The 12,670-nt window shown below is 39.4% G+C and overlaps 1 protein-coding gene across 1 annotated transcript in view; it reads left to right on the forward strand.

Annotated features, from left to right (window-relative positions):
* Nucleotides 1–8,830, forward strand: part of nhsb (Nance-Horan syndrome b (congenital cataracts and dental anomalies)) — an 82,792-nt gene extending 73,962 nt beyond the window's left edge. The window contains exons 4-12 of the mRNA XM_055154992.1: nucleotides 1,364–1,456; nucleotides 1,542–1,574; nucleotides 1,778–1,840; nucleotides 2,462–2,654; nucleotides 3,576–3,707; nucleotides 3,886–4,041; nucleotides 4,829–7,921; nucleotides 8,000–8,123; nucleotides 8,197–8,830. Of these exons, the coding sequence (XP_055010967.1) occupies nucleotides 1,364–1,456; nucleotides 1,542–1,574; nucleotides 1,778–1,840; nucleotides 2,462–2,654; nucleotides 3,576–3,707; nucleotides 3,886–4,041; nucleotides 4,829–7,921; nucleotides 8,000–8,123; nucleotides 8,197–8,830 (4,521 nt within the window). The remainder of the gene's footprint in view (nucleotides 1–1,363; nucleotides 1,457–1,541; nucleotides 1,575–1,777; nucleotides 1,841–2,461; nucleotides 2,655–3,575; nucleotides 3,708–3,885; nucleotides 4,042–4,828; nucleotides 7,922–7,999; nucleotides 8,124–8,196) is intronic.
* Nucleotides 8,831–12,670: the final 3,840 nt, after the last annotated feature.

A 12,670-nucleotide genomic window follows, 5' to 3' on the forward strand; every position in this document is an offset into this window, starting at 1 on the left:
AAATAGAACAAGTAAAGTTAAAAAGTGTAACATTGGCTGACATCCAGACTGATAGTATAGCTTTAATATAAATACTTGACCATTTTAACAAAGATGTAGGATTAAAATGTCAAAAAAAAAAAAAAAAAGGGGGTAAGTGGGTTTCCAAACTTTACGTTATCGCACTTATTCTGGTGCACTATGTAAGTTTTTAGTTCAGGGTCCATCATCTGTTTTTATGAATCTGTCCTTGCTCTGTCTGGATTGTTCTACAGCAGGGGTCTTCAAATTGGTTAAATGATGCTCCTCACACGTTGCATGGTTTAGTCCTGGTTAAATCCTGGTTTAGACCTGCTTTTAGTTCTGGTTTAGACCTGATTTTAGTCAAAATTTTAGTCCTGCTTTTAGTTCTGGTTTAGACCTGGTTTAGACCTGGTTTTAGTTGTGATTTTAGTCCTGGTTTTAGTTGTGGTTTTAGTCCTGATTTTAGTCCTGGTTTAGTCCTGTCTTAGACCTGGTTTAGACCTGTTTTTAGTCCTGATTTTAGTCTTGGTTTAGCTCTGGTTTATTCCTGGCTTAGACATGGTTTAGACCTGGTTTTAATCCTGGTGTAGTCCTGTTTTAGTCCTGGTTTAGACCTGGTTTAGTCACTGTTTAGTCCTGGTTTAGACCTGGTTTAGACCTGGTTTTAGTCCTGATTTTAATCCTGGTTTAGTTCTGGTTTAGTCCTGGCTTAGACCTGATTTTAATCTTGATTTTAGTCCTGGTTTTAGTTGTGGTTTAGAGACAAGGTCCACGCGACATATGCAAGGCAAAAGGTAACCCTCCAAACTCTCAGTACGTTGTCAGAATGTCAAAATAATTTTACAGCTAATACACACACGCACAATTACCAATATTCATTCTGCTGCAGATTTGTACAGATGTGGTCTGTTATATTTTCTTCCTGTGTGTGTCGTGCCTCCGCAGTGGCTCTTTGGCGCCCCCCAGGGGAGACAGAGCATTAAACAGCTCTGACTTACATTTATTAAATTGCAGGTGGTTTATTGCTCAAAATCACCTATAAAAAACTGGCTGCAAGCAGGGATGGCTCTTCAAAGATCTGACGTGTAACAGGGTCTGGTTTGGTCTCCAAGAAGATAGATACTGTGAAATATTCCAGAAAAAGCAATAACATCTCCATGGAGAAAAACATCTGATGGAAGCTCCAACAGAAAAGTTACACAGTGCACCTTTAACAAAAGTACTGCACCAACTGTTTAGCCGACCATAACATGAGAAGAAGCCAAAGATTTAGATTTTTTTGTAAAGTGAAATAGAATCAATTGATGTTGGAGACCTTAACCTTAAGTATCTTTTATTTTATGTCTTTATTCTTTTGCAGCAAGAGAGAGCTGAAAGAGAGCAAGAACTTGACTATCAACCCAGGAAGGAGATGACTGTTAGAGAAACTGAAATTCAGACAGTGCAGAAAAAGGTAAGGAATTAACAAAACAAAATAAATGCAAAACATGAAATATCCCAGTGTCTAAACCAAAAACTATCCCACTTTTTCCAAACAGGAGAGATCAGTCCGGGAAGAAGTTCAAAGAAAGGTAAGGCATAACATGGTTTCAGGTTATAAGTCTCATATTCTGTGATGTGTTGTGAGATTGGTGTGTACTTTTGAATTGTATTGAAATTGTGTTTAATCAAATATATATGATTTGTTATACTTTGTTGTAATATATTGAACTGTTCATTTCTCATGATCCCATTGCTGTTGTTGTGTTTTATTTTTCAAACTCTATCTTTATAGTTTGAGTGTTTTTACTCACTTCATCCAATCGATGGTTGCAACTTCATTCCATGGAATAGAAAGGTATCAGCTACATTACATTTTGGCACATTATTTTGATATGCTCATTTATAAAGTTACTTGTGTCACCTGCTGCATGGTTAAAATATTCAAGCTAATTCTCAGTTATCTATTTATATTTGCGTAGTTTTTATAACTTTGCTGTTTCGCAGTACTTCTCTGGTGGAGGGTCCGCCACGTGTTTGTCTCCATCAAGATGTTATTGATTGCGGGAATGTTCCACAGTGTCTTGCATTATTAAATTAAAGTTGTTTTTGTTGCTCAGAAATATGTTGAAAAGCTTGCCTTTCCATAAATCTGACCTGTAACTTGGCCAGGTGGCATCCCACGATAGGCATGAAGATAGAGAAGTTTTGATGCCATTCTGTGGAACATTCTAGGCAAAGCAATAACATCTCCATGAAGACAAGCAGGTGTCTGACCCTCCAGCAGAAGATTTCTCTAGTGAACAACATATTATTACTTATTTATTACTTAATTATTATCGTACTTCTTTCATTGCCACTCAGATGTAAGAAAAGTATATGGCAATGTGCATCATAAAGTTCTCAAATCTAAACCAAATCGTTCATATCCGGCCTTGACATTCTCATATGAACTGCGTCTTCGTCTCCGTGTCCTCAGTCTACCTCGACAGGAGAGAGTGAAGTGGTTGAGGTCACTGGAGGTCAAAAAGCCAAAGCTCCGCCCCCTCCTGCCCCCGTGATGCAGGACAAACAAACCAACTGGACCAGGGAGAGCCACACCTCACCGGACCCCAAGTCTACTTCAGACCCCAACTCCATCTCCTCCTGCATCATACCCATCAACGTCACAGGTGAGAGGAATCTACAAGAACAACATACAGTGCAGATCACAGGTTAGACTACTTCTTTCACCCAAATGTACTAAACCATTTTATTTAAGGGTTTACAAAATATATTTCCTCGTTTGACCATTTAGGTTTGAAATAGGCAGTATATGAACAAAACCATACTTTACAAAACCATACTTTTAACAAGGGCCAAAGCCTGTCTTATTACAATGATAATTATTTGACAAAAACATGAACATATATGGGAATACTTTTTTTAGTTGGAGGTACAGTATTTAACCTTTTAAAAGTGGCACGAATGGAAATAGAATGAGTAAGAATGAATTTTTTTCAGTGCAATAAACAAGACCAAAAAAAAAAAATAAAATTGTAATTTAAAAAAAATAATAAATTGAATTTAATTTTAATCGCAATTACGATTTGTGTGTCAAACAATCTCCAAACTCATATAATCGAGTTGAAACCATTTAAAGCTTAACAAAGTTTATTTTGGGATATATTTCTTTTTTATATAAATAAGTATATTTATTTTATCTTTTAAATATAGAGATTGTAAAACAGTTGGATATGTTTTTCTATGCGTTATTTCATGTTCAAAGTTTATTTTATTAATTTTATGTTTTATACATCGCAAAACTGCTCTAAGGTACATATTTGTAGATTATATTTATTTTCAGTCTGAAAATTTTGCATAAATTATCAATAATAATGTGTTGGGTTTTTTTTAGAAAGAAATGCTGAATAAATGCATCGTGTAACTAAAAAATAATCGTGTGAATAATTGTGATTTCAATATTGACCAAAGTATCTGTGATAATGATTTTTTTATCCATAATCGAGCAGCCCTTTGTCATGTGCAGTGTAAGTTTCATCTCATTTAAAAACAAAACTAACCAACAGTACATGTGACTCTATGTTTTGCAGGAGTTGGGTTTGACAGAGAGGCCAGTGCTCGCTGCTCTCTGGTCCATTCACAGTCAGTGCTTCAGAGACGGAGGAAGCTAAGGCGAAGGAAGACTATCACAGGGATACCCAAAAGAGTTCAACAAGATATGGGTATGTTTGTGTGGACTAGTAATCTTGGGTTACATCTTCTCCATTAGTTTATCCCGACACCATGTAAATTAAGCAAGGCTAGATGACCTCCCTCAAAATGTCTAACAATCTAATCAAATACTGTGCATTCTAATCTGGTATTCAAAATTATAAGAACTGAAGATGTGTCTGTATTTAGATTCAGATGAATCACCAGTGGCCACAAGAGAGCGCACCGTGATTGTTCATGCCAACCCACACCAACTCTCTTTGTGTGAAGAAGACCTCTCAGTCAGTGGTCGCCTCTCACACACCCGCGACTCTGGCTGCCAGACCGATGACTTCCTTATAGCATGTAAGTTTCTCAAATAGATTAGTGCAAAATAGAGAAATTACACTCACAAATAGAATAAGCAACTCCTTCACAGGGCTTTCTGAAGGGTAGGTAAAAAACACGCGCCATCAAACCAGACAAAGGGAGGTCCAAAATTATACATTTATACACAATAGGAATGATACAGGAACACGTGTTCATGTGAACGATGTCATTGTTGATCAATAGGGCTGCAATTATCAATATACTTGTCCACTATAAAAATAATGGTACTTTTAGTTTGATAATCGCAATTGTTATTTGGACAGCATCTAAAACACCCACACACAAAAAAACTTCTTCAAAAAGACAATGGCATTTGTAAATCAAAAGGTAGAGAAAAAAAATGTCAGATTTTCATCAATAATAACTTTATCTGTAAATATTCTCTAGTCAGAATTCAGTCTCCATATTTCAACTTTGATTTTATTGATAATGTATAAAAAAAATCTGTGTACTAGACAAATTGTTTATTAAAAATGATTCAGTCTTAGTTACTACTTAATTAATACCTTAATCCATTTATTAAGTTGTTTTTAAGCCTGAATCATTCTTAATTAATTTTGTTCATTATGAATTAAATTGTTTTCATGCTTCAAGGCTAATTAAGGTGTAGTTATTATAAAGTGGTACTGAAACATTTATTGCAGCTACTAAAATAATTTTTTAAAAAAGTTAGTTGCAGCCTTATTGATCAATGTCTTTTTTCTGGCTGTGTTAAAAATGACGTGATATGTATAAATTTCACTCTTTGCATTTCCCCTTGCAGGTACAGCAGCTCCCTCTAGGAGGCGTATCCGAGCTCAACGTGGCCATCAAGGACTTCCTGCCTCTCTGTCCCATTCCACCGGGAACATCTCTGCTCTGGGCGACCCATCGGAGTCCACCTACACCAGCGCCACGAGCCATAGCCGCCTACGATCTCGCAGCCTACCACGAGAGGGCGGCCGTCTGCTGGACAGTGACGAAGATGACGATGATGATAACTATGACGACGATGACGAGGAGGATGAAGAGCTGTCGCCGTACGAAGCAGAGGACTTCATCCCCTCAGGGCCCAGTCCCAGGATGAAGATGATGATGATGAAGGATGAAGAGGAGAGCACCGATGATCAAGCTGCGCCAGAACCTTTGCAGCTAGGAACCCTGAAACGGTTACAACGATCGGGGGACAGAGGAGGGGGTGGGGGTAGTCCTGAGCATAGCTGGATGGAGAGAGGTCGGTCTCGATTGCCCCGGAAAGCGGACATGGGCAGCTGTGAAATCTCGTCAAGTTCGGATACCTTTAGCAGCCCAATTCACTCAGTGTCTACAACGGGAGTGCTAGGTACCAGTGTGGATCATAAGGAGGATCACCAATCGTCAAGTGGAAACTGGAGTGGGTCAAGTTCAACATGTCCTTCGCAGACGTCCGAAACTATCCCGCCGCCCTCGTCCCCACCACTAACAGGCTCTTCCCACTGCGACTCAGAACTGTCGCTCAACACGGTGCCCAATGCCAGTGATGAAGGGTACTCGTTAGACCCCGCGTACCATTCGGATCTGAGACCCCAAGGTCAGGGCCATAGGTCCAGCTCCTTTACGTCCTCAGCCACAGATCAGCTGGATGATGCCGGAGTGAGTACAGCCAGTGAAGGGGAGTGGGCATATCCTCCAGACCAGGACCAGATAGACCCAGACCAAGAAAACGATCAGACGCAAAACCAGAGCCATGAGTTATCCCAGGAATACAACTCCAAAGGTCTGCAAGATCAAAACTGCAGCATTGACAAAGATGGTTACCCAGTTGACACAGACAGTTTCTACTTCTCTGCTGTGAATTCTGAGGAGTGTAACCAGACATACAGAGGATACATGTATAACTATGCAGAACAAGGGCCCGAAAGTGGCCAAAACACTGTGGCAGCACCACTACAACATGGAGTTTACAACTATTCGTCTGGCACTATGACTTTAGGAAGGACTTGTCGTCCACTTAGAAAACCAAAAGTCAAACCTCCACCACCAAAACGCACCTCCTCATTGAAGGAGCCTAGTAGCTGTGTTGATGTTGGAACAGACACACAGATAGAGTATGATCAACCAAAGATGGTTAGTGAACATGAACTTACTACGTCTTCCATGGATATGAAGCTAGAGCTAGAGTTAAGTGGCGGTCCAGACCAAATGCAGACGTCCTGTCTTGTAGCAGAGCCTTTGGGAACCTGGGGGGTGGGTCTTGGAGAAACAGTTGATATAGTTGAGCCCATGTCTTTTAGCTCTGCAGACACCCACTCTTTTAAAGATGAAGGCGCCGTACAATCTGACTATGCAGACCTGTGGCTTCATAACTCTGAAAAAACAAACAATGGTGAATACACATCAATGTCCAACTCAAGCACAGCCACAGGGACAACAGTAATGGACTGCATCAAATCACCAGAGAGCTCTTCATCCTCTACAGACACTCAAATACAAGCTCCTGTCCAGGTTTCAGAAACTAGGGCAAACAGTCCCCCTCCTCCAGACTTTAAACTGGGATCACCTGAGAAACTAGCTGGCCTCGCATCACCATCAAGTGGCTATTCAAGTCAGTCTGAAACTCCAACATCTACCCTGCCCTCTTCATCTGCAGCGTTCTTCCCTGGACCATTGTCTCCCTCTACGGGCAAAAGAAAGCCTAAAGTGCCAGAGAGGAAATCGTCTCTCTCCTCCCTGCAGCACTTTCCTCGAGATGCAGCTTCCCATTCCTGTGGCTATAAAAGAGACCCCGATTTCCCTCCTCCACCTTCTCAGCTCGACCTCAGTATTCTTCACGGCGGTCATGTTAGACACACGCTATCTCACAGAACTCATCACATGCATACCTTACACTACAACAAGCACAGGGTCGGGAATGTGTTTAATTCTGGAGCAAAGTTACTAAGTCCAGAAACATCATACACCGCTCCTCCACCATGTCCCGTCTCTGCTCCTCCGGTTCCAAGCTCCAATCTAACAACGTCTACTCTACCTGCACCACGTTCAGGGCCGCAACATGTAACAAACCAATCTACTGATAGTTCAAGTAGTACCGACCAGGATATTACCAGTGTACCAGAGACAGCTACCAGACCTAAATGTCCGCACAGTAGCTCGACTCTTGCTCCACCTGTTAACGCCAGACCTCTGCCTCCTCGAAGACCACCGCCTAGGCCCCCGGGACACGAGCACACTTTCTCTCCAGAACATTCCCAACCAACTCCCCCAGGCCGGCACCCAGATGGACCTCCATCCTACGAAAGCCTTCTCTTCAGACATGACCGATATGGACCAGGAACTTTCTGGTCAATGACTGCGTTCCGGACAAGGATAGATCCATTATCGGATACAGATGAAAGTTCGCCATTGCATAGACCTGTGCCACGTGCTCCCCATCCTTCCCCTGTCGATCTACACACACATATCCAGTCACACACAGAGTTCAGAGGGCTCTCACATTCAAGTAAAGGCCACCCAGAGTTTAGAGTTTTGGGAGAACGTTCATTTTCACAGGATGATGATGATGACGAAGAAGAGGAGGAAGAAGAAGAAGAGCCAGTCAAAGAGCCACCACGACCTGCATGTTCCCGAATAAGCATGAGATCCGATCACCCTCCACCCCCAGCCTACGGGGGGTACCATTCTGACTCAGGGCCCTGGTCAAGTCCACTCAAAGTGCCTGGTTCCACAGCAGAGACATCGCACCCTTACCTAATCAGCGATGTGAGACGAGGAGGACTCGAAGAGCAAGTCGGAGAAGAGGAGGTGACATCAGGTGCTACCAGAAGTGCCCATCAGCAGCAGCTCCTTGAGAGCAAAGACGACTCAACTACTCCGGACACAGAGGACTACTTTAGTAAAGGTAAGACCAATTAAAACACAAAAATATCTTCAAATTCATCCAAAATCACAACATTTGATATGGTGATATTTCCTTCAGATTCTACTCCCAGTGACAATTCACTCTCACCTGTGATGGACGACTCCAAAATGGATGACGACATCATTATAACATCCCCCAATAAGAGTCGTACAACAGAGGATTTGTTTGCCATGATACACAGGTACTCAGTCTCTTTGCTTTGATTGTGATAATTTTTGCAAATGCTTTATCTTCTATGTTGTTGTTTTTTTCAGATCCAAGAGAAAGGTACTAGGTCGAAAAGATTCTGGAGACATAAACTCAAAGTCTCGCCTCTGCCTTCCAGCCCCAGTGAACAGTGGTAGTGTCCCCACCATCACTGTTCCTCCTGCCCCTCCAGTCAGTGTTCCAGCCACCCTGGCCTCCGCTGCTGGGGCACAGCGTGTCCCAGTGCCCATCTACCGTAGTGCCAAAAAGTCCAGCACTTCAAATGAGGAATTTAAACTTCTGTTGCTAAAGAAGGGTAGTAGATCTGACACCAGCTACCGCATGTCAGCAATAGAGATTTTAAAGAGTCCTATAACCCCCAAAACGCCCGGGGAGTCGCTCCACGAAGGGCCCATGAGACAAGCTGAAGAACTGTCCTCTACACTCCAGGAAGCCACTTTATCTAACCTGGAGCCAGTCCACATACCTGGCCTCTTTCCCAGAGCAAACACAGAAAGTTTCACTCCCAAAACGCTGCCGATGTCCGCTGCGTCTCGTCAGGGGCGTTCTCGGATCCCCCCAGTGGCCAACAGCAGTCGGTACAGCACACGCAGTCGGCTCTATACCGCCCCCATGCAAGCCATTTCAGAGGGGGATACAGAGAACTCAGACGGCAGCCCCCACGACGACCGCTCCTCCTAATGCCACCTGACCACAGATGTCCTCTCCTCTTAGACGGGCCCAGTCTTTGAAATGGCTCTGCTTCTTTTTAAATCTTTAATAGTGTGTCACCAGGGCCAGTAAATCCCAGTGACACTCTAAATCAGACTGTTGCAAAAGTGTTTATACTTTTTCTATTCAGTCAGTGTAGCAAGACACTGGTTATTTAATGGATAAAAGTGAAAATGTCTTGCAAAATATACTGCATCAAAAAGAAATTCTGAAAGAAAACAAAACGGAAAACTATTTTGAATAAACTGTCTTTTATAAGAAAATAAAAAAAAGACATTTTTTAAATAATTAAAATAATGTTTGTGCGCATGTATGAGCACACACAACATCCACTAATATTTTTACTTGTGTTTTAAATTGTGTGGGTGAAGGTGTAATTTAAGAAGCAATTTCTAATAAAAAATAAAGATAAAATACTTTTTTGGCCCAAAGACCTGGTCAAATGCTCAAATTGAATATTCCTGTTTATTATTTTGTTTATACTAATGAGAGCTCATTAATAAACCAAATTATGTATTAAACTTCATCAATGGACATAGATGAGGCCACCAAGAGTCAATCATTCTATATTTCTTCAAACAAATTATATCAAAAATAACATGATGCATGTATTTTTGTAGAGCTGCGCCTCAGAACATGATGTGAAAGCTTCATCATGTTGCATGACCTTATATATAAGATCCTAGATCCTGGTTTCTGTCACCATTCTTTGTGGCTCCATCGTATTGTTGGAATATTTAATCTTTCACTGTGAAAGGTTTCAGTGATGTCTGCATCACACACCAGTGGTCTACATTGTCTCGGAGTGTCTCATGTAGGAACAAGGTCTTGTGCCTAAAAGGGGTGAGTGGAGAAACAGGTGAATTATGGACAATCGCACAAAGGCCTTTTGTAGAAGTGGATATTGGACTTGAATCCAATCAAATTCAACTTCCTCAAGTAGATATACCAGATTTAGATGGCCAGTTGTGCTTCAGGCTAAAATTGAAAAGTGCATTTCAAAGCAGACACTGTTAAGTGCAGTTGGTGACAATGCTTTAGAAGGTTCTCAATCGGTTTAGGATGAGAGGGTAATTTGGAGAAGTTTCCAAGAGCCAATCTTACTTTTGCACTTCATGATTCTTCAAGACTATTCCTTGAAAATAAGATATTTCTTGTAATGAAATAACAATGTATATTTGTACTAAAATAAAGTAATATCTATATAAAACAACAGGCAGATTTTTTATAACAAACATAACTGAGTGTAGCAAAGAAGAACAGGTCTCACTAACATAAAACTAACCGCTCGCTAACACGTTCCTGTGTTGCCTCTCCATTGTTTGCACTGATCCGTCGGATCACAAAACATTAGCTGGTGTGAACCATGGAGTCATGCCTTTTTAAACTTTTCTCAAACCATTTGTTGGTTTCCTCATTTTGTGTACTTGCAGGGACCTTCAAAAATGTTTACAAAATAAGATAACTAAAACTGAATTTTTTCATTTGATGATGTTCAACATGTAATAGATTTAATTAGAGACAATGTCAACATTAAGATGTTAGCATTTATCAGTAGTTAGCAGAACATAACAGGCTTGAATTTGTCGTGGCATCCAGTTAGTTTTGATTGGCCAATTGCCTTTCACAGCCAATATTAACCCAGAAATGGTTGACAGAATGTTACATTTCCATATTTCTATGAAGCATAGAATAATATTGCCAAAAATGTCACTAAACTAGGGATAGTTAGAAAAAGATATGAATAAAACATGTAAAGGCATTTACCCTGGCAGATGTATGAAAGAGGTAAAGTTATAAATGTATTTCAATTTTATTTTTTTTTTTTACTGAATTAGGTGTGAGTGATCATAGGTCCCCCACAAAGGGTTTTTGAGAAGTTTTATAATTATTACAAATTATTCTATGCATCATTGATTTTGGAAACTGGGTTGTTTAAATATTCAGAGACTGTACTTCAAAAGAAAACATTCACTGTATTCTGTGAATACTTCAGCAAACAAAGTATTGTTTATTGTAAATTCATAGATAGATAGATAGATGATAGCTAGATTGATAGACAAAATCACAACTGTTTAAAACTCAGCGAATCTGAATTGCAGAACTGACACTGTGCAAGATGGAGGGCGTAAAATGCTGTGAATTAACATTAAGAATTTTACATTGATCATATTGCTAAAGCGCACTTGTTCCTGTTTATTGTTTGATTTGTTGTGTTAACAATAGCATGCAATAAGTAACGAAAAAAATAACAAAGAAATGGACACCATCATATCATTATTTTCTATCTGAGGGATGTCTCCATACCACAAGAAGATATTTTGTATTTTCTGTTGAATTGTCTAGTTCGATAGTGTGTTATAGATGTACAAACTGTCTGGCTAATTCTGTTCTGTATAGTCGTGCTCACAAACAAGGGTTAATCTTGTACTGTATATCTACTACTCACTGGACAATCACATGTCAATGTAAAGAAAACAATGGAGATTTTTCAGGAGGAAGAATCCACTTTTGGTGCTGGTCCTATAGTCGCACTGGAGCTGTGAAAGTTGGAAACAGAGAAAGATATTATCAGCTTCACTCAAAGAGCATAACACATGGATAAATGTGAAGGAACAATATCATTAACTGACTCCAAATTATGTTTAATTTGATCTAATGAAAGTCATGTATAATTTCCATTCATAACGGCATTGACTGTAAATGGTAAACATACTAATGACAAAAATATCAAGGTTTGTTTAGTGTTTTCCATCTGGGAAAATGGTGCAATATCGGACTACTCTGCGCCTATTTATAACTTAATTGCAGCTAAGTCCAAAAAAATATTTAGTAATACTAATATTGTAACTCAAATTTAATCTGATAAAGTGAAATATATTTATTTTAACTAAAAAAACTGGATTAACACTAAACATACTCACCTTGATACAGTGAAGACACCGAAGACACGATTTAATTGTCGACTTAAAATGAGCTCCATGTTTAAAACTAGCTAGGACTTATAAGATTTGAATCACTTTTGTATTTTTGTACAAACCTGTAAATATGTTTTTAAAGAAAAAAATGTTGAAAAAGCTTTCTTTTGTAAAATAAATCAATAAATGACTAAAAACAAAAACAGCATCTTGTTTCTTATAGGCGGTACATGTAATTTGACAATTTGCCCACTGGGTGTCAGTATTTAATTCAATAAGTCAATAGTGGAACGATGCCACATTTATCAGTAACCATTTCTATATTTGAGTGTGTAAAGAAAGTATGCAGTGACCAAAATCTTCTTTATTCAGTCTGTGGCAGTGACCAAACCTTAACAATAATAATAAATACTAATAATAAACGTGTACTTACCTGATCCATGAGGGAATTACAGTTCATCTCTGCACTGAAAAGACAAAGAATTAAGAAAAGATTAGTTAATTAGGAAAAACAAACAAACAAACATTAATTTACTGAAATACTTAATAATATGAATGAATGTGAATGTTTGCAATGATCAGATGCTAGGCTAAAATTAACTATTTTGATCCATTACAAATGACAAAAAGTAATAATTATGACCAAAGACTTGCCAAATAAAGGTGTTTGTACTACAGTAATGAGATAGTAATTATGTTTAAACATGGCAGACAACTGCTTTAATCGAGTTTACTGTAATCTAATTTTATTCACAGTGAGCAAATTGGACGTGCCCGATTTCTGCTCACTCTCCTCCTCAAACCCTCAACCTTTTGTTTCCTCCTAAACTGAGAACAGACAGCGTATTTAAAACAATATTTAAAACCATTTATCTTTATATTCCTCGTCTGC

This window comes from Boleophthalmus pectinirostris, unplaced genomic scaffold (assembly GCF_026225935.1).
Source record: "Boleophthalmus pectinirostris isolate CB_2022bp ecotype Guang Dong unplaced genomic scaffold, ASM2622593v1 HiC_scaffold_19, whole genome shotgun sequence".
NCBI classification, from domain to species: Eukaryota; Metazoa; Chordata; class Actinopteri; order Gobiiformes; family Gobiidae; genus Boleophthalmus; species Boleophthalmus pectinirostris.